Consider the following 26,320-nt stretch of genomic DNA (forward strand, 5'->3'; position numbering starts at 1 on the left):
TTATATAAATACAAGAAAATAAACCGAAGTAAAAAACAAGGTTGCATTTTCTTTTTAAAGAAAATGTAGTAAGAATTCAGGTAACAAAGGATGAATTTCCACGGAGCTGATGACTGTCAGCGTGTCCACTGCAAATACTGGGGACAATTTACTAAAGGACGGGCACTTTCGGGAAAGCCCTTCTTACTTCCTTGGCCTCTTGAGCTTACCTCATGGGAAGAATAACATAATTAACGAGAATGAGCCATAAGAAAATGAAAAGTTTGAAACATACAAAGGGAAAACTCACACCTCACTCAAAGTCTCTTCTGTTAGGCCAGGTGGCTCTCCCGGATAGACAGACTTAGGGGAAAACTGCAGCCCTATCAGAAAGTTGGGCGCTAAGTATGGAATCAGGGAAGCAAATTGATTACTTCTGTCATGAAGGAGTTTTGTCTTTCCTGGAGCCAAGGTGACTCAGAAGCTCTGTCTTTTGCTCTTGTTGGCTGCTTTATTATGCTTTGGGTCTTTACAACATATCTTTTGGAAGAAAAAATAAAGTGATATTACCAAAAAGTAAACTTCCATAATTTATGATGTATGCAAAGGAGATAAGATGATGATCTTACAAATCAAAGTGTAGTTTTTTTTAAAAGCCCATCTCCTGGGCAGCACTCAGACAGATAAAGCAGACCTTCACTATGTAATTTTACCTACTCTGTACCTTCCCTTGAGTTTCCTTTTTGGTTTTGTTTTTGTAGAAATTAGTTAATCAGCTACAGTCTGGCTGTATATGCCTAGGGTTCCTTCTTTTAAAGGTGTCTTGGTGCATCTTTATCATGACCTACTAAATGCTGGTTTCTCTCACTCTCTTAGATTAATTCTCATTGTTTCTCTGCTAATACTTTAATGTATCCCTAAGATCGGTAGCACTCTATGTAGTATTTAGAGAATTTTCTGTCCTAATAGTTAGGCCAAAATAATGTTCTCTCCCTCTCTGTCTCCCACCTCCCATTCTGTGTTTGAGACAGGGTTTCTCTCTCCGTCCTCCTGGTTGTCCTCCACTCACTATTCCACCTGCCTCCTGAGTGCTGAGATCAAAACTTCCAATATGCCCAGCCAATGTGCTATTTTAAAAAGAGTAAAACATTAAAGCTAGGGATAGTTCTGGATTGGAGAGGGAGGGGTTGTTGTGTTTCTGGTAGGTGTATGTGTGGGGGCGGGGCAGGGTCCTATTCTGGAGTTGGAACCCAGAGTCTCATTTGTTAAAAAAGAAACTTTATGGGTTGGAGAGTGAGTTGCGGACTTCTCAGAGCAACCACATGGTGGATCTGTGATGATCTCTTCTGGTATCTGAGGCAACTCAAGTCTTTTATTAGATATCATTAGTTAACTCAAGTCCTCATAGACCTCATTTTAAATGCCCTTTTCTTTAAAAAAACAAAAAAAAAACCAAGAAACAAAGCTCAAAAAAACACACAACTCCCCAAACAAAAATATAAAAGCAAAAGACCAGTAAGACATAAACAATGACTAAACAATGCAAAATGAGGCGAAAAGTTTACACAAGTACTACTGAGTTCATTCTGTGTTGGCCAAGGGATTAATTTTAAAGAAATAACAAGTGTCGTTGCTATTACCCAGCACTCTATTAAAGCCCATTAAAGAATCAAGCTATTGCTAAGTTAAAAATCCAACTTGTAAAACACAACAAAATTAAACCATAATGCAACTAGGAGACAGCCATTCTCTTCCACAATGAGCCTTCATGGAGGGCCTTTAAATCATAAACAGACACACACAGAAACAATGCCTACAGAATTCTGAAATTGTCAGGACATTAAACCCCTTCTTTTATTTATTTATTTATTTATTTATTTATTTATTTATTTAATGTGTAGTGAGTACACTGTAGCTGTCAGGACATTAAACCCCTTCTTTTTTCATTTATTTATTTATTTATTTATTTATTTATTTATTTATTTATTTATTTATTTATTTATGTGTAGTGAGTACACTGTAGCTGTCTTCAGACACACCAGAAGAGAGCATGAGATATCATTACAGATGGTTGTGAGTCACCAGGTGGTTGCTGGGATTTGAACTCAGGACCTCAGGAAGAGCAGTCAGTGCTCTTAACTGCTGAGCCCTCTCCCCAGCCCTTGGTGTGGTTTTCATGATACATCCCATGCTCTCTACACTGTCTCTTAAAAGAGCTTGGAAGGATTTTGAGTCTTGCTGCTTTTCCTAAGAAATGACCACTCTTCCTTCCTATGCCCAACGCAACTCCACTACTCACTTCGGACACAGATCTAAGTGACACCTCTTCCAGAAAGCTTGCTAAACTCACTAAACAGAAGGCCAATTCTCTTACAGTGATTTCTTTGCCAAATAACGGTGACCTAAAGGTGTATTTGGATGGCAGCAGTGATTAGACAATGCTTCACAATCAGACTGCTTACACAGATAGTGTCTCTAGTCTTTCTGAGCATAGGTGCCACACAGAAGATGGGTATTAGAGACCTGGCAGTCAGTAGCTGAAATAACAAAACGATGCCTCTTAAACAAAGAAGTCCATAACACATGCGCATACCTTTCCTGACCCTAGAAAAGACTTTCGGTTTTTAAAGGCATATTAAAGGTAAGTGTGGTGGCTCACACCTACAGTTCCCCTCAGAAAGCTGAGGCAGGAGTTCAGACTTCCTAACTAGACTGGACAACTAACACAGCAAGTTCCAGGAGAGTCTACATAGGAAGATACCATCTTGGAAATAATTAAATGTAAAGATACACGACAGAAAAAACACCAGAGGAGAAGTTTTATATCCTGTTTCATAACTCATAGCCATTCAGTCCTTCCTCATCCCAAGCCTTTCTTTCTTGCTCATTCTATACCGTTTTATGTATACATGTACATGTACATTACATATGTACATTGGCTTACATATATACACCATATATATGTATATATACACCTGAACTCTGCATGAGAAAACATGCAGGGATTTTTTTTTCTGAGATTGTATGGCCTCTCTTAATATTATAGATTCTAAGTCCATCCATTTTCTTGCAAATTTTTTAAAATTTTAATTTTTTGTAAGGCTGAATATGTTAGTATTTAGGTTTTGGAGGTAAATGAGTTCATAAAGTATCTGTTAATAAACATGTAAAAATTCTTTTAAAGATTTATGTACATGAATACACTGTAGTTGTTTTCAGACACACCAGAAAAGGGCATCAGATCCCATTACAGATGGTTGTGAGCCACCATGTGGTTGCTGGGAATTGAACTCAGGTCCTCTAGAAGAGCAGTCAGTGCTCTTAACCTCTGAGCCCTCTCTCCAGCCCAAACAAGTAAAATTTAATGTAAAGCTCCATAGTTTTCAATTCAAATCTCTATTCTAACTATACAATCCACTGGGTTGTATAGACTTCCTAATCTGATTATAGTTTTGGCATGTGATGTGGTTATTGATTGCAATTTCTTTTTTAACAATAAAGCATAAGACTACCAAACTAGGTTTATAGATAAATCATTTTCCTGTTGTTATAGCCACACATGAAAAGCTTATAAGAAAAATAGGGCTCTATAACTCCGTACACCCAGACCACAGACGCTGTAGGTGTCAGCCATCACGAACAGAGCTTTGGCTTAAAAACAGCAAGCAGCCCATTCCCTGCTGAAACAAGCTACGGGGGGACCTTGGTAAAAAGAGCATTTTGCATTTGTTAAGTATTAGAAATGGAGTAAGTGTATGTGATAGAACCTTTAGGGAAAAGCACAGTACTCCACACACCAGGTTATCTGAAGGCATTTGTGAATGCTCCTGCTCCGTCAGATGCAAACAAAGCCAACAGAGGGCGGTGGCTTCCACTTCTAACCAGTGCTGTCGCTCTTCTGGTAGGGAAACTGCTTCATATCGTGCAGGTCTTAGCTTCATCATTTATAAAGTAAGAGGGTTGAACTAGAGGATACTTAGCATATACTACAGCTCAAACAATGAAAAATAAAAAAGGGGAAGAAATGCATCTTAAATTCATTTTATTAACTAAGGAAATTAAATCACCACAGACTGATAATTTTCCACTTCTTTACAAAGCTGATAAAATATTCTGAAGCTGGTTCAAAAATGCTTACAAGTAGGATTTCCCAGGCCAAATAAATCGGCTCTTGAAATTTAACTATCAATTTCTCTTCTCCTTACTGATATATCCTTCTTCTTTAGGTCTCATAAGTTGCCGTAAAATCTCTCATTTCTTTGTAAATCGTGATATAATTCATCCCAGTCTGGTGTTTCATCAACTTAACAGTTCTAATTGCCTTATTATCTGCTCTGGTGCAGTAGTAAAGCCCCTCAACACTTCCTCTACTTATGACGCAGAAAGCCCACGCATCTCAGCCTGAAGGAGATTACCTCCACCTTGGAGATGAGCAGAGGCATGAAGACTTAAAGCTCTCTGGAGCTAAACAGTTAAATCTATCACTATTTAACTGTTAGTCAATGTTTATGCCTATCTCAACTCACATTTAATGGGGCTTTTTATTGTTATTTTCCTCAATAAAATTCTAATGACAGCTAAATGTCACTAATTCTCCTCTAAGGTTAACACATATATTGCAATGTTACCTGAGAGATAAGGTGATATGGTAGAAGATATATGGGCTTTAGAGTCATAAGACTAGTTTACATGGGTTCAAATCCTGGATGTGACTTTTGCTATCTATGTGGCTTTAAGTGTGTTACTTGCCTCTCTAAACCCAGTACCCAAATAAAATAAAGGCCATTCACTATTCAACACAGGCGTGAATATTGTTTACTGATCCAAGGCTGCAGAGACAGTAAATACCCAGTATCTTTAGTAATACTCTCCTCTCCCCACGGGCTCCCTTACTGGCTTCTGTTGTAAACCAGCCAATTGGCTACTCAGTCCAGTCACCACCTTTCTGGTAAAAAGCTGTAGTAATAACCCCCCCCCCTCCTCTCTTCCTCCTTCATTTGAACCACAGTAGCAGGTGAAAGGCTCCTCTGGTAGGGGTGGAGGGACAACAAAACACTAAAGGATTTTACAGCTGGAAACCTAAGCACCTAAACAATACAAGACAAAACCTACAAAGTAGTTCATAAGCTACAATTCCTAAAACACATTAAATGGGGGTTAGCTTAGGGCTTTAAATGAGGGTTGGGTTAGGGCTATTAGTGAAAGCTTTCTCCAAAAAGTGGGTGTGTGTGTGTGTGTGTGTGTGTGTGTGTGTGTGTGTGTGCGTGTAAGAGAGAGAGTCAGAGAGACAGAGACAGACAGAGAGACAGGGAGAGAATTAGAGTGAGCTGAGATAATGATATTTAAAATATCAACATGGAGAGTGAGTTTGATATCTAGCTATATCAAATTTCTTTCCTTCTTCTTACCCTCCTTCCCCGAGTGAAGTCTTGCTGTATGGCTCCAGAACATACAATACACAGTCAAACTGGCCTTGAAATCTTAAATGTCCAGCTTTAGACTCTTGAGAGCTAGGCTTGCAAGGTCACACCACCATGCTTAGCTTTCTGTTTACAAAGAATTCACTCCCTAATTGTAGGACTCCTGTGTTTCCCAATTGGTTCCTAGGACCAGAACACAATGTGATAATCATTTTTCTACAATCAATGACCTCCCCACAACCAGTTTCATCCTTTATAAAATATGATATATCCAGGGTACAAGTCATTCAAAAGTGCTCTTATCCCCTTTCAGCCTTTAAGCAAATAAAACTCAACCTCTTCTGTTTTATCTAAGTCATCCCAGTGGAAGCAGGCTCAACTATATTAACTAACACTGCTGCTCCAATGCCTGGTTATGTTGCCAAAACAAAAGAGGCAAGCAGTGAGGAGAGAATCTAGATGCAGAAACCATTGGGATTCACTAAGTAATTTATAAATGTGGTATGTGACTGACTCCTCAGAGTTGTTCTCATCACTTGCTTTCAAAGTTACATTCCTTACTTGTAATTCAAGGAATGCTACATACTTATGTGCAATGTTAAAGACTGGTTTTGCTATTGGAGTTAATTCACAAATTTAGTTTAATTATAATAGCACTATACTAACTAACAATCACTAGTTGCACAGTTGTAGCCATAAAATAGGGAGAAATCATTCTGAGTTTTCACAATAAGACAAAAGAACTGGTGCTGGTATTGTGAATGTGTGTGTGTGGGGGGGGGTTACTGCTGGCAAAAACTGAACAAGAGAGCTCTGGTATTGGTAGCCAACACTCAGCACAGTGCCTTCCACAAGTAGATGGTCAATAAGCCGCTGCTGAAATAAATGCAGTGAGGCAAGCTTGGGCTCAGAGAGCGCACCATGGTCTGGACAAGTTGTGGTATTAGCAGCTGGTGGGGAGGCCTGAGTTCTCATCTCACTCGCTTTCCACCCAAACTGTTCAAAATTGTTCTCTTGGAAAACAGTTTTCCCTTGGGAAGACAGACTGAATTTTTGAGGGCTGTGATAGATGCCTAACTGTAAGAAAGATGAGCTTCTGTATACCTGCTGCTGAGGAAAGGATTGACTTTAGATGTCTTCACATTTCCTGGTTACCTCTGCTCCTACGGTAGCAAACTTCATACGAAGAACGAAGCATTTCCACTCATTTGGTTCCCGACAGGACATTTCAGCCTTCAGACACACTTCTAACCTGCTACTCAAGATGGGTTTCACTGAGCTGGGTGTGGTGGCTCAGACCTCTCACCTCAGCACATGAGAAGTTCAGGTAACTGAGATTCTGAGGCCAGTCTGGGCTACTCAGTGAGTTTGAAGCTAGCCCAGACTAAGAACAATACCTCAAAATGTTAAGAACAAACAAAATGGAATGTTACTAGTCAGTTATTTCTGAATTATAAAATGGCAGCCGAGCAGAACTGAAGAATTTGATTATAAAAAGTAATATAGACAAAGAATTTAGTTTAACATTATAGGATGTATTTTTTTTGAAGAGTGACTGTTATAACTATATAAATTTGATTCTAATTAAAATGCCAATCTTAGCCAAAATTAAAACAATTAAAGTTCCATACTAACTTTAATGTTAATCATTACCTTAATTAAGTCAAATACTAGGCCAGGGGATGTAGCTCAACTGGAAGAGTGCTTGCCAAGTTTTTGAGAAACCCTTTGCTTGAACTCTACCACTGCAAAATTTAAACATGTGTGAGGCACAGGCCTTAATCTCAGCTCTTCTGAGGCAGCAGCAGGACCAGAAGTCAAGGGCATCCTTGACTAATTATTAAGTTCCAGACCAGCCTAGAATACGTGAGACTCTGCCTCAAAAAATAAAAAGTCAAATTATGAGGCAGAGGTCAGAGGTCAGGAAGCTGGAACTGGTAGTAGGTGGGAAATGAAGAAAACCTCCTACTTCTAGAAAGCTGATTTGGATCACATTAGACATAGGCTGGAATACAAAATCAACACCAACCATCCTGATTCAACAGGAGAGAAAAATCCAATTAAAATCTGAAAGAAATTACCAGCAATGAAGTCTCAATACCAAACTTTGCACACACACTTCAAACCAGTTTCTGTTGAGCAAAGAGAGATCAAGGGTTGCGTGTGTGCAGTTTTGAGCAGGACGGTGACCCACGTGAGAACAGAGCAGACAGACCTGGAGCTGACTCTGCTGCCGAAGAGAAAGCCATGACACAACAATCAAAAGCTCACAGGCAAACTCACAGTGGATTTTTTATTTATTTTTACTTTTTTGATATTTCAAGATGACGTCCCTCTGTAGACTAGGCTGGCCTCAAACTCAGAGATCCACCTGCCTCTGCCTTCTAAGTGCTGGAATTGAAGACTTCGGCCACCACTGCCCAGCAAGAAATGGAATTTTAAAAGGGAACGCTAATAAAGAAAGATGAATTCCAAAGTGATCTAACCAGAGGTCTCATGAGTGAGGGGAGGGCTATTGAAATGGAGGCTTCCCTGGAGTGACAGGATGCGACTACAAAGACTTAAATACTTAAAAGAAGTATCAAAGCCCCCAAACTCTGAATTTATTCAAATCACACATTACATTTTCATCTAATCCAGCCAACCTGTTTATCATTTACAGCTTCTTCAAGATAAAATTGTTTCTAAAATCAAACTAATTCATCAGGTGTGGTGGCATACACCTTTAGTCCTAGCACTTGGGAGGCAGAGGCAGGTGGGTCTCTGAATTCAAGGCCAGCCTGGTCTACAAATCAAGTTCCAGGACAGCCTGGGCTCTGTTACACAGAGAAATTCTGCTTGGGGTGGGGGTTGGGGAACCAAGCTAATTCTTTGTTTTCAAATGTCTTTAATAAACATATATGGTATACGCATACATATGTGTATGCCCATAGCATACGTATGAAGGTAAGAGGACAACTCGGGTCTGTTCCACCATCTGGGCTCCCGGGATTGAACTTAGGTTGTCCATCTTGACAGTTCTTTACCTGTTGAGGCATTTTGCTGGTCTAACCTAACTATTGCATTACACTGGGAATTATTATTGAAACATAAAACACCTATTTTAAAATAATGCACATAAATACAAACTCAAGAGAGTAGTCTAACTTATAGAGAACTGGCATTAAAGGTCACTTAACATATTTTTAAGAAAATTACACTTTTAAAACTCTCCTCAAATACACATATATTCATGGGTGATATTTTTCAAGTATTTGATTCATTTTTGGGGTAAATCGATTACTTAAAATTTTATAGAGATCTGAAAAATATTGAAAAGAAACCACTGCCTTCCTACAGTAATTTAAAAAAAATCTAAAAACCATTACTTCCTACATGTAACATCCTCTGTGAGAAAAAAGCACACCTACCTCTATTTCTCAAGTGACTTCTACACAAAACTGTCAGCCATCAAAACACATGCCAAGCAAAACTAGTTCCATGGCACCAAGAACACTAAGAGCACAGGGAATCCAAGCTGGCAGCAGGCAGCAATCTTCCAAGTGTTCTGGAAGAAGCAGACACAGCAAGCAGCTCTCAGTTCACTCCTGTACCAAAGGCTCAGGAAATGAATATGAAAGTGCTAGTCATTCTCTAAAAGGCTAATGCCTATTAACAGCTTAAAACAGGGCACAGTAGGGGGTTAATGTGCTGTTGTCTGAATCACTTCCATCAGTTTAAGTACCTATTAGTCCTTATTAGCAATGTGCTAGCAAGGGGCTATTGGTCTTTTAAAGTTTTGTCTGCTGCTTCTTATTCTATTTGGCCAGAGAGATACTTTGACAATCATGTCTGAAACATGAACTCAAAGTTTAGCTCTGTATATCTAGATATTAGATTCTGCATTTTATGTTGTACTTCATTCATTATGATTTTTGTTGTTACTTAGTTTTTGAAATGAGTTCTCACTGTTTCCCATGTTGCTGCTTTTGAACTCCTGGGCTCAAGTGTCTTTTTTGGTCAGAAAGTTGGTATTGCAGGCTACCACTATGCCTGGCTTATTCTATAATGTTTAAAAATATCAAAGTACTCTCCAAATTCTCATCAAAGGGAAAAAATAAAATGAATCTTGTAGTAACTAAAGCAATGAATGTGCAAATTCTCCCAAGAACAATTGCTGCTTACTTATTTTCAATTATAACACATGATCTTCAGCTACCGCCATTCACTGTCCTAAAGCTGAAGTTCATAACTACTGACTGTCTGGCATGCAGAGCCCTGCATTTGATCCCCATCACCACAAAGACACAGCACAATAAAATAGAAAAATAACTTAGGGCAGAAGTCTGCTGAAGTCACAGCTTTAAGGTCTAAATTTTGAGTAAATTCTAAGACTCAGAGCAAAATATCCCCAACCCTTGCTGTTTGTATAATTAGCAGGGTAATCCTGAGCAAAGTCATTATCGATGTTTTTTGCAGGACACTGAGAAATAGAGACTCCTCAATCACCTATTTCTAAAAGAAGGAAACTGTGTCCTCCTGTGAACTTATTCAGAAATGAAATACATATAAGTAACTGAGCATATTCACAGGTCCTGACATTTTTCATCCATGTAGAAGGTACTTCTCAAAACATAAACATACAAACAAAAAGCTAAACATGCTGGGCATTTTATACTGCTTTACAGTTTCATGTTCTATAGACAAGTACATTAAGTTACACGGTAGTAAAATCCTCTATTAAGTCAATTCTCGTAGAAGAACTACAAATTGCTATACTCTTCCAATTGCAATTTATCAATGTCTCCCAATACTTAAAATACATATACTTTTGAACCAGCAATTTTACTTGTATGAACTCATTCTACACATATAGTTAACTATATGCATACAAGGATATTTACTGTAAAACTTTCCAAGAGCAAAGTACTGGAAATAACATTTTTAAAGCCTATTAAAGTTAAAACTGGAATATACCTACATAGTACCTGCCGCCATAGAAGGGAATGAGGCTACTCTTTATGTTCTAAATGCAAAGTACGTGAAAAATAAAGCCACACGGAACACGAAAAATAAAGCCACACGGAACACGGGTACACGCCAACACCAAGCCCTTCTGCATGCGCACACACACACACACACACACACACACACACACACACACACGTGAGTAGGGTCAGGGGAGACACTAATTTATGCTGGCTCCAGTGGGGAAGTTGGACAACCAATGGGTTAGGTGTGGATCTCAGTGAACGTCTATTTACACCTTTGGGATTTTATAGACTGAGCACTAATTCTCTTAGGAACTTGAGATCTTAGAAGGTATTCATTCAACTTAGGATACTTATAACAACTTTTACTCTGTGTTAAGTCTTTGGGAATATGTACATGACTTCATAGAACCTACATGCTAACAGAAACTAATATAAAAAAGTATGGTAGCTCAGAGAATCTAGCCAAGTAAGCAATCAGATTTCTGATGATTTTATACTTGACATCACTACCTAGAAATGAACACGTAGCCTAGGTTACTTAAAGTAATAGCACTAACGAAAGGAACCAAACATGCAGGCAGAAGCTGTCAGGAGCAGTCAGAGACATACTAACTGCTGACAGTCACATCAGAGTAAGACAGGAGAAAGACAAACTTGATACAAGTCATCAGACAATGTGGCGTAGTGTTCTCCAGCAAGATTCAGCTTAAGCCCAGCATCCAGGAGTCCAAGACTCAACTAGGCTGCTACTAGTTAGACTGTCTCACACAAACAAAAACCAAACAATACAAACAAAAGGTTGAGGAGAGGGAACTAATGAAACACCATTCACTGAATTACATGTATACCTTATCTGACTATGTTTCTATAATGAGAAGAAACTCTGAATTCCAACCAAGGAGAGCCTCCCACATCATTACAATCTTTCTAGAAGCTAAAGTATCAGGGGTTGGACAGAGGAGAGGAAGAACTATTAGGAGTAGAAGGTTGGGGTTCCAAGGTTATCTGTCCTTCCGGCTCTCTCTTCTTTTTCACTCTCCCAATCACAGAACACTGAATTAGATAAGAAAGAAGGCTAAGGAGCTGTGTGCTCTTCCGGAGGACCTGAGTTCAGTTCCCAAAATACACAAGATGGATGGCTCACAACCATCTGTAACTCTGGTTCCAGGAGATCTGACACCCTCTTCTGACCTCCATGAGCACCAAGCACGTATATGACACATATATGTATATGCAGGCAAAACATTCATACGCAAATTAAAATAAATAAATCTAAAGTTAAAATTAAATAAAGATAGTGGTCTACTATCACAGCTACTTGGTACAAAAGCAGGAGGATCACTGGTGCACAGGCGTTTCACGATACCATCCTGACCAACACAGCGAAACGTCATTTTAAAAATAAATTACTACAACTATTCTTTTCACAAATGTACAAAAGGCACAGTTGAGTGGTAAGATTTCTTTAATTGTTCCCCAGTTCACTTACAGAATTGAGCAGGTGATTTAACAACAGACTACAATATAAGGCTGGGGGAGAAGAGTTCTTCCCTCCCAGAGTCAGTTGTGATGGGGATGCCCGCTACTTTTTCCCAAATAAGCCATTTGCTGTTGGGCAAGTGAGATCTAAGGCTGGAAGATGGTCTAGGAACGGCAGGCAGTCCTTGAGCTTCTGACCAACTCTTAAGAGCAGCCTTATTGTCTGGATGTTCAAGAAAGTGGCTGGTGTTTCTATTGTTTTAAGCCACCTGTCTGTGGCCCTTCAGAGTGGCCCAAGCTAAGATAGCATTTTTTAAAAGATTTATTTATGCATATGAGTACACTGTCGCAGTGGTTAAAGAGTTATTTATTTTATTTATTTGAGTACAGTAGCTGTCTTCAGACACACCAGAAAAGGACACTAGATCCCATTACACATGGTTGTGAGCCACCATGTAGTTGCTGGGAGTTGAACTCAGGACCTCTGGAAGAGCAGTCAGTGCTCTTAACCTCTGAGCCCTCTCTCCAGCCCTGGACAGCATTTATATAAAACAGAAAATTCAATACTCTAGGACCCAACAACCCTACTTCTGGGTATATACTCAGAAAGAACTTCCATCTTGAAAGAGGCCTGGGAGGGACACAGAAACACTGTTAATAATACAGCAGCCCAAATACTCCCCTGTACAGAAATGGATCAGCTGTAGGACCACACAATGGAACAGTATACAACCACCAAAACAAACAAATACACTGTATACATCTGCAAAACTACGCCTTTATCTACTAACAGAGTAAAAAATAAGTCTCTTAAGATGCACTTCCTACCAAGTTAAAAAAAAAAAAAACAGAACTAGAACTTGATCTATTTTAGCAAGATACAAATGATAGACTAAACAAAAAAGCAAGACAATAAGCTTTTTTGTGGGGGGGGCAGCACAAAATTAGTTATCATTATTTCTGTTCGTTGGGTTCCTGTTATTCATATAACATATAACATATAATATAATGATATTATGTAAACATGAAGAACTGTCTTGAGCAATGAGAATTCACAAAACTATACAGTGCATTTTTTAGAGGAACACATGAAAAGAAATTCCACAGGACTTGTAAAGTCTAAAATTCCTCAGCGCCTGCCTAAATCTCTCTGATGAGAATCACGAGGTTGATCTCCAGGTGACAACTGCTTTACTGAGTTAGTATAGTGGTTCTGAAACTCTTAAATTTCAAAATACTTTTACACTAAAAAATTACTGAGGACCACACAGAAGTATGGTTTATATAAATCTGTTAGTAATGAATATATCATAAACTGAAACAGAAAACATAAGAAATACCTTGGCATTCACTTTTAAATTAGGAAAGATTATATTTAATTCACTTACCCTCTTTCCCCCAAAAAAAGACTGGTAAGAAGGCACAGTGGGTAAGAGCACTCCTTGCAGAAGCATGAGGGCCTGAGTTTCCATGCCTGCCAGCCACACAGCACGCACCTACACTCCAGGGCTGGGTGGGGAAGGGAGAAAGACAGACCACTGAAGCCAAAAGTCAGGGAGCTGATAGTGCAAAGGAATAAAGTAGAGAGTGACAGAGCAGATGCCCAACATCCTGCAAACGCACTCACATGTACACTATACACACAGACATTACTCATAAGTAAAATACTATTATGTCAAAATAAACAATTTTATAAAAAGTAGTTCTATTTCTTCAAAGCAAATAGTGAAAACGGTAGCACTTTACATTTTTGCATGTTTGTTTAAATTAACAGAAGTAACCAGATTCTCATACCTGTTTCTACATCCAATCCATTGTCATATTGCATAACCCCTGGGAAAACTCGTGGAACACTCATGAGCAAATGAACACGAAAAAGAAGGCTGCAGAAGTAGCTCTGTCAGCAAGTGCTTGCTTGAGAATCTGAGTTCAATTCCCCAGAACCCAAGTGAAAAACTGCTAGGTCGGTCTCAGGTGCTGCCAGCATCGCCAAATCTGAGCCTCGGCGACAGTCTCTAGGGTAGACGGTGTCCAAGAAAAACAAACACATGTTCTCCCCACCCACCCCCACTTGGATTTGAATTTGAAAAAGGCAAATACATCCTAGCATTTTTATAACCTCTACTTTACAGAAAAGGCTTAGAAACTCCAAGGAATCAGCAGAACACTCTGAAAATTTCTGGTCTGGCTTAGTGACCAGCCATTCTAAGGAATGGAACGTTGCTTTGAGAAACAAAAATTCTCTGTAACACAGAGATAGGTCTTTCTCTCACTATGTCACTGTCATCTCTCCAGCCCCAATCCTACTACTCTTATGCTTTGAAAACAGCAGTAACAGTCTGTGGCAATGGACACTAAATCACACAGGCATAAGTAGCTAGCTCTGTTGTGTGCTACTGTTCAGAAGAATGACTACAGAGGGCAATGATACACTGTACATCAAAAGGCTCAGAGAAAGGATGAAGAGCCTTGATTTGAACATTATGCGATATATACAAGCATTGAAACCTGGTACACAATTAGTGGGGCAATTTTCATGTATATCACTTAAAACTTTAAAAGTAAGTAACAACTTATGATAATATTTAATGACATATTTAAAATCAAATTTTGAAAGCTCTAATAGACAGATAAATTATATATATACATATACATATACATATAGCTGTGCTCCATTATTAGGTATGTCAAAAAAGATAAAAAATGATGTGTCAAAACAAAAAAGATAAAAAAATAAATGTGCTTGTGTGCATGTGTGCATTAATGTGCATGTGTGTGGAGGTCTGATGTTGATGTCAGGTGTTTTCTTCTATCCCTCTCAAGCATATCTTTTTGAGTCAGCATCTCTCACTGCTTTCAGTAGCCTGGCTGCCATCAAGCCTCAGAGACGCTCCTGTCTCCCCATCCCCAGCACCAGGATTACAGAAAAGCATGTAGCTATGCCTGCTTTTTCCATTGATGCTGGAGTCTAAGCACAGATCCTCGGGCTTACATGGAAGGAACTTTGTCAACTGAACAATTTCTCTAACCTCTATTTCTTTTTAAAACCTGGAAGAGTGAGCCTATAACGGATGTATGGTTTATATATGCTTGGTCCAAGGAGTGGCACTATTAGGAGGTGTGGCCCTCTTGGAATAGGTGTGTCATTGTGGGTGTGGGCTTTAAGATGCTCATCCTAGCTGCCTGGAAGCCAGTCTTCTCCTAGAGGTGTTCAAATGAAGATGTAGAACTCTCAACCCTCCTGCACCATGTCTGCCTAAATGCTGCCATGCTCCCACCCTGATGATAATGGACTGAACCGCTCAACCTGTAAGGCAGCCCCAATTAAATGTTGTCCTTATAAGCGTTGCCTTGGTCATGGTGTCTATTCACAGCAGTAAAACCCTAACTAAGACAAAACAGATTAGCATTTCTAACATTAAAACAATGTTTAAAGTTACTAGTTTTTAGGTAAATCCCTTATATGATGTTTGACATCATGCCATCTTAAAGAACGCATATTGAATGAAGGAAAACAGTTACAGTCACAGTTTCTCTCTTTTCCTCATTTCTACGTCTTCTACTTTTCGTTATAAGTAAACAGTTCCAGACTGTTGGGCTGGAACCCTGTCACATGAACTTTTTTAGTTTCTACCATTTCTTAACCAAACTGGCAAATAACACGCCTATTTTATGAAAGCCATAAACACTATCTCTTTGACTACTATAAAGGTAAGAACTTCTCAGCCTTATAAAATTCTTTATATATTTTTAGCATAATGTAGAACACTTAGATTTTAACATGAGATATCAAAATTATACTACTGTATTAAGTTTAAATGCACTTCAGTGGACTTATGGGCTTCAAAGATTTTATAGAGTACAGTACAGTATGGTTGTTTCAGAGAATAGCTTTTCACTATTCTCTGAATAGTATATTCAAGTATAGCAGCATTATTTAGAGACTGAGAACACTGATGTCTACTTGCTTTGTTATTCGTTACCCAAGTTTGTAATGGGCCTGGTTAGAACATGAACACATAGGGCACATTAAGAGGGCCATAAAATACTTCTTTGGCACAGGTCTCTCAACAACCAGAGAATTCAGTTAAAAACAAAACAGTGAGGAGAATCTATAGCTAGTATAATCTGCCTTTAAAATGGTAGGAATAGGGCAAGGTGATACCGAGAGTGAATGTGCGTGCTGAGGAAGCTCGGTGATCTGAGTTAGATTCCTGGAACCCTCATGTGAGTGGAACAAAAGGACTTCATAAAGTTGTCCTGACCTCCACACGGGCTCTCCTCTCAAATCATACACAAATACATGTGAACAGTGGGAATTAATGATATGGAAAAAAGGTGTTTGTTCTACTAAAAACAAAAAAACCAAAAGAACCCAAAAATACAAGTTTTGCTGGGGTTTGGAACCAGAGAATTACCACCTCAGCAATTAACAGAATGCCATCACCACAGGATAGAAACTACCCAACCTTGCAAGTCTCATACTCTTTCCCTCTCCAAAACCAGTCAGACATTGGCCAAGTAACTGAGAACTAAGATTTTATCACAATTTAAAAAAAACAACCAAGTTCTAGGTTCTGTCCTGGGATCCGCAGCCGTTCTACCTTAAGTCCTTGACGGTGTCTATCATGCTATGGCCGGTTTGTGGCCTTCCTACCTTTCTATTGAAATAATCATCAAAGCATCTTAAGGAGTGAGGCCTTTAGATCTGATCAGCAATCTTACAAAGTGCTTCACACATGGCTGGACCTTTCCTTGTCCTTGTCAGTGCTCAAGGTGCCACTTTGGTGTCAAAAAGGAGACCTGTGAAAACACATTCCTGTTTTTGTAAACTGCCTAGTCTCAGACTGTTTTGTTACAAGAGCACATACCAAGACAGAGGTGAATGACATGGGTTAGGATACACTGAGCCTTCACTACCGATCGGCATTTCAGCTAGGTGATTCACACTTTCCTTACTCAGTTTCCCTAATAACAACATGAAAACCATACGGCTGGCTGCCAATCCCACTTTTCAGCTAGGAAAATGGGGTTCCAAAGGCTAGGTAACTTTCCTAGGGTCCTAGAAGTGCTATGTGGTGAGTGGAATCTGGGGTTCCGTCTGTTACCTTCCACAGCAGAAACAACTAGAGTGATTATTATGCAGTAAACCACTGTCCGTGCCTTTCAATTACCGATTAGATCAAGTTCAAAAGCTCACAGAGGAAGCGTATTCATTTGTTCATGGCAAAGAACTTTCATACCAGACGGTTCAAAGATGGTAAGAAATTCTGAGACTCAGCCAGATCCATGACAAAATACCAAGAAAAAATATCAGAGTTCTATAGGTACATAAAACCAGCCTAACAAGACATTATGGTGTTCTATAAATGTACTGTTAGAAATGACAAACTAGAATAGAAAGGTCATACATTTAAGCATCAATATTCTATCTTTCTAGTCTATATTCTAGAAATGCTCTATTAGCATAATTTTGTAACCTTACTAGAGTCTCAAGATTTCTACCAAATAACATGTACAATGAAAACACAGAGTACACACACACACGCACGCACGCACGCACGCACATTCGCGCACATTCATATATGCATGTACCCTGAGCACAGATACAAATGGGGGAGCGGCTGAGCAAGCAAACAAGAGAGTAAAAGACCCTTGACATCTCAAGCCAATTTGCAGAACGTATTCTGTGCTGGGAAAATCATGACCATGAGTAGCCTTGGCTTTCCCCTTCGCAGCTTGAAGAGACATGGCTGCAGGTTACTAGCTCTGCTTGCCAAGCGGCAGGCAGGCGAGGTGAGGAGCTGACCACATGCATTCCACGCTGACACTGCCTCTGACCATGACATGGACAACTGGTGACCAATCTTCCAAACAGGGCTAAAGTTCAAAGGTAAATTCTAAGGTAAGACACTGACCACTCTGGTTGACTGACTCAAAGCCTTTGGTACAAGAGAGCGAAAAGGGAAAGACAAAGCTAGCAAGGCGTTGAGGAGTCACCTACAAAGCTCCTTATTTACACTTTGGTCCCAGGTCCTGCTCTGTAACATATAATGTGTGTATGTATATAGACAACCACAAATGTAGGTATATACAAACTCTGGAAGATGGCGCAGTTTGGAAACAAGGCTTTATTAAGGAAAAAAAAATCAATATACTGTCCCCACAGGGTCCTGATGTAAAATTCTATAATCGGGCCTGTAGATCTGTAATTATGGTGTGTCAGCTACATTTAACAAGAGTGTTAAGACACTGTTACAGCTAAAGCAACACAATCGCAGTGCGACTTGTCCTAGCCTCCTCCTAATCCACCAGTGTCACTTTCATTGAATCAGAGGAAAACTATGGGACAACGTCAGCGAATTCCTAATATTCTAACATTCTTTGTTCACACTGGATTTTAAGCTATTACCAATCTAAAATGTTTATAAAAAAAGATATATTTAAGAAAGTATTTTTAGGGGTTGGGGATTTAGCTCCGTGGTAGAGCACTTGCCTAGCAAGTGCAAGGCCCTGGGTTCAGTCCCCAGATCCGAAAAAAAAAGAAAAGAAAAAAAAAGTATTTTTAATTAATTAGTTCACCAACAGAGGCCTAGTTCATTAGGTGTTACTAACAGTTGGCTTTAAAGTTGTAAGTCACGTTTTATATTAAAGATTAAGACATTTTTCCTTGTAGAATCTCTTGGAATTTATGACATATCTAAAAACACTTATTTTATAAACACAAATCCTGCTTGGAAAAGTAGAGCAGATGAAAGTTGCTTAGCTAAAATACTACATCTTGACACAGAGTCAGTAAAACAAGTCCAAATTTTCCTCCACTTTAGTGAAAATACTTTCTAAATAATTATGTAGAAAAAGCTACTATGGTAAAGATTTATATTTATATCACACATTTTAAATTAAGTAAGGCCTGATGTTTACAGAGTGATAGTTTATAAGTGTACCACTAACAGCTTTCAAATAAATTATATTTACAAAGTACAGATATGGGAGACAGAGAAGACGATCTATCAACCTAGTTTACCTGAGATGTCGCAAGTTTTGACAGAGAATGTTCCACATCCTAGGAAACTCCTGTCCAAAAAAATTAGGGCCATAGATGCCACCCGTGTATCAATGGACAGACACCAGACAGATGATAGTAATTTTACAGATCTGCACTGAGACAAAAACTGGGAATATTATTTGGTCATTCTTTGAGAGGTTGGCCAGATTAGCTGTGACACATCAGATATCTATAATCTCGTAATCCACAAAAAAAAAAAAAAAAAGTTTAAATCTTTTTAAAAAGAGCCAGCCAGACTATGCTAACTAGTTTTTATGAACTTGACACACTAGGGTCACCCAGGAAGAGGGAAAGTCAATTAAGAAACTGTCTCCATCAGACTGGCCTGTAACACTTTCATGGTTAACCATGAGGATACCAAGCCCAGGGCAGCATCACCTCTGGACAGGTGGCCCTGGGCTGTATATGAAAGCAGACAGATCAAGCCAGGTGAGGCAAACCAGTGGCAGCACTCCCGCCATGGCCTGCCTCACCTGCCTCAGGTTCTTTCCTACCTGAGTTACCGCCTTGGCTTCCCACTGTGGCAGACTGTTACCCAGGAGATGAAATAAATCTGTCCTACTCAAGCTAGTTTTGGTGGTGGTGTTTACATAGCAATACTAAGTAACTAACCATATCAATTTTAACTACCACAACATCATATAGTAACTAAATCTACCAACAACACCCACTGCTGTCCAAGTACCACTCAATGCTTGGGACCAAATACATTTCAAACCAAAGCTTTTCAGATTTTGGACTGTTTATATAAACCTTACCAATTGAACATCTATAACTCCAAAATTGGAAGTGCCCCCAATCTGAACTGTTGAATATCATATCAGCATTCTAAACATTTTGAATTTCAGATTCTCCAGTTAGAAATGCTCTGTATGGGTCACACATTAGCAAAGTTGATTACTCAGAGAAATGTCCTGTAACTACTCATATCTAATGCACAAGTCTATTCCCACAGCCTGAATAACCCTAACCAGAGAAGTAGCCCCTCTGACTGAGGGCATACTCTCAGAGGCTCTGCACCAGGCCGGCCTCACTGCTGTCCAGCAGTCCATGAGTGGATTCTTCCCCATACCCTCCTCTGGCTGTTACTGTATAAGGTAACATTCCCTAGGTGGGCACTGTGTAACTTGCTTATTTTCCACCTGTGGTAGTCTGAATCTACCCCCATAGGTGCACATATCTAAATGCTTGTTGGAGCTGTTTTGAGCCTTGTATGAGGGGTGTGACACTGAGGGCAAGCTCTGAAGTGTTTAAAGCCCACCGTAGGCCCAGTCTCTGGTGTTCTCAGTCTCTAACCTGTAAGATTTAACCTCTCAGATCTGGCGCCATGCCTGTCTACCTACTGCCTTGTTCCCACCATGATGGTCAAGGACGCACCCTCTGAAACTGTAAACAAAGCCCCAATTAAAAACTTCCTTTTCAAAGTTGCCTTGGTCATGGTATCTGTTGCCAGCAACAGAACAGTAATTAAGACACCAGCTAAGGTGCTTCCCCTGAAACTCGCTTTTGTTTCCATTTAAAATACTGGCTGAATCATCACACATTAGTCTGCCTTCCCCAACGCCCAGCTGGTGTCACTGCATTATCTCCCTGATGCCAACCACCATCTGCCTAACTGCTCACCTCCAGATGCTTAACTCTCCATCTCTGCTCAGATTCCGTCCTAACTCCACCACAGGGGACTGAATCACAACTGCTGTAGCTGAGAAACTTCACAGTCTAACAGAGCCAGTGAGCCCTAGGACAGAAACCTACAGTATAAACTCCCTACAGTATAAACTCCAGTGGTTCTCCACTTTGAGGAAATCTAAATGACTTGGGGCTAATGAAAGATGACTTCAAACCATTTCTTCCAAATAAAGCTTGTGACTTCTGAAGAGAAATGTAATTACAGAAAAATTGAAAAATAACAGTTGAGAATAGCTGGTCTTGAAACTAATCTTAAAAAAAACAAAAAACAAAAAAACAAATGCCTAGGTCTGGTGAGGATGTCTCAGCAGAAAGAGGCACTTGCTGGCGAGTCTGACAACCTAAGTTTGATATCCCAGTCCTACATGGTAGAAAGAGTGAACTTCTGAAACCTGTCCTCTGACTTCCATACCTCTGCTATGGCATAAGCACACTCCCAACACAGAGTAAATAAATAAAGCAATTAAACAAATAAATGCAATTTTTATAAAATACAACAAACCCAATGAACAGAATCCCTTTCATAAAAGCAAGACCACTCTTGAATCACAAAACTAAGAAGTCTCTGAAACTAAATTCGGAGAAGGGAAAAACAGCAGCATACCCTTTAAGCCCTTTCATTATAAAAACGTAAATATACACAGAAGGCTCACAATCATTCTTCCCCGACAATTCATGTCTGCTCATCTACGCTCTCCTCTGGATGAGAGAAAATGTAGAATTCCGCCTCAAGACTGAAGATAGAATCATAGTAAAATAAGTTTTCAGGAAAAAATGAGGAAGTAACACTTATGGATGTAGACAGTATACAGCAGGATAAAATGTAAGCAACAAACAAGTACAGGATAAATTTTAAGTTTAAAAGTGTATGTCCCGCTTCTTCGGGAAAACACCAAATGGCGGATGACGCCGGTGCAGCGGGAGGGCCCGGAGGACCCGGGGGCCCAGGATTAGGAGGCCGCGGCGCCTTCCGCGGAGGATTCGGCAGCGGCCTTAGGGGGGTCATGGGTGGGCCGTGGGTCATGGTACGTGGGAGGTAAAGCTGAAGACAAGGGTGGATCCTGGTTAAGGACATGAAGATCAGTCCTTGGAGGATGGAGAACTTTTTTCCTGGGTGCATTCTAAAGGATGAAGTTCTGAAAATCATGCCAGTCAGACTCGGGCTGGCCAGCGGACCAGGTTCAAGGCCTTTGTCTATTGGGGACTACAATGGCCACGCTGGTCTTGGTGAAAAGTGCTCCAAGGAGGTAGCCAATCCGAGGGGCCATCATCCTGGCCAAGCTTCGATTGTCCCAGTGCTTGGAAGGCTACTTGGGAACAATGGCAAAGAACTGTGCCATAAGTGACAATCCCCCCCAGAGGCACTGGCATTGTCTTTCCTGGAAAAACTGATGATGGTCGGTATGGATGACTGCTACACTTCAGCCAGGGGCTGCACTGCCACCCCTGGGCAACTTTGCCAAGGCCATTTTTGATGCCATCTCCAAGACCTACAGCTACCTGACCCCTGACCTCTGGAAAGAGACTGTGTTCACCAAGTCTCCTTATCAGGAATTCACTGACCATCTTGTGAAAACCCACACCAGAGTCTCTGTTCAGAGGACCCAGGCTCCAGCTGTGGCTACCACATAGGGTTTTTATACAAGAAAAATAAATGAATTAAGTCTGTTAAAAAAAAAAAAAAAAAAGTGTATGTCCCTGTTTTACAGTATGTAGGAAGAAATGCTACACTTAAAGGCCAGGAAGGAAAGATTCACGATACACATTCAGTAATTTCAGAGACAATTTGAGATTACGGTAAATTATGAGTTTCATAAAAATTAACTTGTTGAAATATGAATACCAAAGGTAAACTTTGCTAATGTCCTATTAGTCTGCAAACAAACCTATATCTACCTCCAGGCAATTTATGTAGGCATCTGAGGATTTGTGAACGTCTCACAAGTTAGTTCTTAATTACTTAAGAACTTTCTGTAGCATATGTATTGCTAGGCTATAACTACTTGAACTAAATAAATTTCTAGTATAGGATATAGATCGTGAAGGTGATGAATATCAAGGAGGTATTATTATTAGTGAGAAAACATTAGAAATCATTTCTTATATTTACTTTTCTGCAAAATAGACGAAATGCTAAAGGAAACGGCACAGCCAAAGAAAGTGTGGCAACATAGAACAGAACCATAGGCTGAGGGTGGTGGATTACTTGTATCTTGTGTTATAGATATCCTATTCCCTTCCTATTATCACAAAATCTAACGTTCTACCACAGCACCTCAGCTATAATAAGGAGGCTTGCTTCATTTGCTTGCTCTGCTAACCTGAAGCATGCCTTCCCCCACATTCTGAAAAATGCACTAAATATATTACCGAGCAAAATGTTTACAGTGTATCGTGTTTACTTGACACACACTGTATCAAATAACATAGCAGGTATTTCTTCCAAAACCTGAATGCAGGGAGAATTTGGGTTCTATCTTCCAAATTCAATGAAAGAGGCACTGTACAATGCTGATATGTTCCAGATTACATAAAATCGATGGCAGAACCAAAGATTTGAAGTCAGGTACAATTCAGACTGTCCATTTCCCTCCCACTCCTAGCATCTCCTTCCTAGATGCCTTCGTAATAAAAGCTTCCAAAGTACCGTTTGAAGCACTAAAACTCTAGTACAGGATCTCAAAAAGTGATTCACCTCTATGGGTTGACCTCTCTCTGATGGAATATATCAATAAACGGCAGAGAGAGGAGCCAACAGGAAAAAGCTATTCCCACTGCAGAATGATCTGCTTGGTAAGGAGGCTGTGTATCTTTTCCCCTGGAATGCCTCAGTTTGATCCTCTTGAGTCTGAACAAAACTAGTTCTAGTGAGCACTTAAGTATGTACTAGCAGTCGGGAATCAAGGCATATCACAAGACTGGTCTGGCCTACTCGTGGGAGGCAGCATCCCACAGCTCTGGGGCGAGCTTCGGGGAAGAAGTTTGCAGAGGTGCTCAAGTTCACTCCCCAGTTCCCAAAGTCTGGAAGTGAGCCATGTCGGAGGACGGGGCCCCGCCACTGTGTCTTCTGAGTGAGGACTGTGATCTCAGCGTCCCTTAAACTTGAGCGCTGTCCAGTACACCTGAGGCCAGGCCAGGGTGGACTCCGCCTCAAAGTTCAGCGAGCCGCGCACAGGCCGAGGCCCTCTAGGTGCAGGCCGCCCTCCTCCTCCCGGCCCGCACGCACGGAGGATGGCTCCGAGTCCCGCACGGAGGGCGGCCGGGCCAACGCGCCGAGGTCGCCCAGAGTCCCGCACCGAGGGCGGTCGGGCCAACGCCGAGGGCGGTTCCCTGCCAGCGCCAGCCCAACGTGTGCGGCCCCTCGCATCCCGCCCGCCGAGGCCTGGAAGCCGCACCCGCACCGGGCCTACGCTCCGCCAGGCTTTCCTGGCTGTGAGGAGAGAAGAGCAGGCGCAAGCCGCGGAGCCGCCGGCCGTTCCTTACCGCTTCACCACTCCGGTCTTGATCTTGATCTGCCTCACGCGAGGATCGGCCATGGTCCCTAAGGCGCCGCAGGAAGGAGAGGCGGGACTGTACGGCGCGCCGGCGCAGAAGAGGCGATGAAGTGGGCGTGGTGTCGAGGGTGTGCGCATGCGCAACTGGCAACTCGGACTCTGCTCCTTCCAACTTTAGTCTGGAATCATTGCCTCTAGGCTGCTGATTGATACCTAGAGCTGAAGTCTCCCAAAGTCCCCTACCAGCTGATTCGCGTGTGCTTGGACAGGTTATGGACACAAGCTGCACTTTTATTTTCAGTCTCCACAGCCTGAGTTAAGAAACTTTCTGTTCCTGAGAAAGTGGACAGGATTAGCGGCTTAATGGACAGTGTGACCTAGAAACTGTTATCAAGAATAATTTTGGTTTTCACTGTTGTTAAATGGTCCCTCCGCCTTAGGGACCATGGCCGATCCTCGTGTGAGGCAGATCAAGATCAAGACCGGAGTGGTGAAGCGGTAAATATCTGTGTTTGAGGAAATAAAATACCATCATGCAGGCAGTCAAAAGAAGTCTTTTAAATCTAATTTAATTTTTTTACAACGCCCCCCTCCCTAAAAAAAATGTTTGTAGAGTGTTACTTGTGGAAATTGTCATGTGATGTTTGAGTTTGTGGAGAGAGGACTCTGAGGGTAAGGAGGGTCCTCTTATCCTACATATTAGCAAGTTTGTTTCACGTGTCCAGCAAGACTCCTTGTCCTGAGACACGTTGGCCCCCTAACCCTGTGACAGGGAAAAAGCAGTACAGCATTGCACCTATTGGGCCTAGAAGGGAGCAGCCCTTTACTACAAGCCTGATGGCTTGAGTTCAATCTGCAGGACTCAAAGCGGTAGACTGTTAGACCCAACTCTTGCAAGTTGTCCTTTAACCTCCATAAGCACTGTGGTTTGCAAACGTACACAGAGGCATATGAAATAAACGTTTGGTTTATGAAAGCAGCTAGTGGGCTGAACATTTGGAACAGAAGATACTATTGTTTGTCCTATGCTTTAAAAAAAAGAAAGAAAGAAATGCCTACGTTGGCAACAAAATGGCAGAATCCCATCCACAGCAAGAGCACACTGGGAATCTGTCATTGGGGAACTCAGGCAGGACTTCTCCTGTCCTTTGTGCAATGTTGTAAGAACCTGGGTGGATGATGTCATCTATTTGCTGCTAATTATTTGTTCATCTCCCTTTTCTTGCTGCACACTTAATGAACTCAATCATTTGAGAGCAAAGGTGTGGTTAGCAAACATCATTTTTGTATGGCTCACCAAATAATCCCTACCACTAGTATACTTTAAATATTTAACATTTTTTTTTTTAAAAAATGTGTGTGGGTCTGGAGAGATGGCTCAGAGGTTAAGAGCACTGTCTGCTCTTCCAGAGGTCCTGAGTTCAATTCCCAGCAACCACATGGTGGCTCACAACCATCGGTATTGAGATCTGATGCCCTCTTCTGGCCTGCAGGCATATATGCAGGCAGAAACCTATATGATGTATACATAATAAATAAATATTTTAAAAAAGAAAAGTTATTTATTTAAAAAAATGTGTGTGGTACACAAAGGTGTGGGTGTACAAGTCAAGCAACCTATCTTACACGTGGAATTCTACCCTTTAATGAACCTCCCTGAAGACCCATAGGAAATAATGCCCACAGTACATGGCAGGTATGTATGCATGTAGAGGGAAGCACCCAACACGGTGCCTAAGCACGGCAGACACTGGACAACTTTTGCCTCCACCATATTTTCCAAGATACAATTTGCATAAAACAAGGTACCTTGCTCTGTGCTCTAGAGTCTCTTCCTGTTGAAGCACCCCTACCACCCACCCAGGAATTGAGGCATGGCCTCCCTGTGTCCTCATTTCTTGGTTCAGTCCTTCACTTGATGGTCTTCACCTTTCCTGACCTCACTTTCCATCTTCATGGCTGGCTCTGGAACACCCTTCTTGTCAGTACAACCCTGGGTGTAAATCCAGTATTAAAGTCTAGCTCCTGTGGAAAGACTTCAGTGCTGACCTCTGCCTGTGTGGTCCTCCGGGGATACATTGGTAATTTGTATTGTGTGTATATTTGTTTGAAAACAAATTGGTTTGAGTTCTTTGCAGGGGCTGTGCCCGCCCCTTTAGCTGTAGTATAATCATGTTTAGAGGCAAGAATCTTCTCTTTCATAAACCTTTCTCGTAA

The 26,320-nt window shown here is 40.8% G+C and overlaps 1 protein-coding gene across 1 annotated transcript in view; it reads right to left on the bottom strand.

Moving 5' to 3' along the window:
* Tbca (tubulin folding cofactor A) overlaps positions 1-24,208 on the bottom strand; it is a 53,733-nt gene extending 29,525 nt beyond the window's left edge. The window contains exon 1 of the mRNA XM_032899016.1: positions 24,093-24,208. Coding sequence (XP_032754907.1) covers positions 24,093-24,145 — 53 coding nt within the window. The 5' untranslated portion in view covers positions 24,146-24,208. The remainder of the gene's footprint in view (positions 1-24,092) is intronic.
* Positions 24,209-26,320: the final 2,112 nt, after the last annotated feature.

This window comes from Rattus rattus, chromosome 3, assembly GCF_011064425.1.
Source record: "Rattus rattus isolate New Zealand chromosome 3, Rrattus_CSIRO_v1, whole genome shotgun sequence".
In the NCBI taxonomy this organism is placed as follows: domain Eukaryota; kingdom Metazoa; phylum Chordata; class Mammalia; order Rodentia; family Muridae; genus Rattus; species Rattus rattus.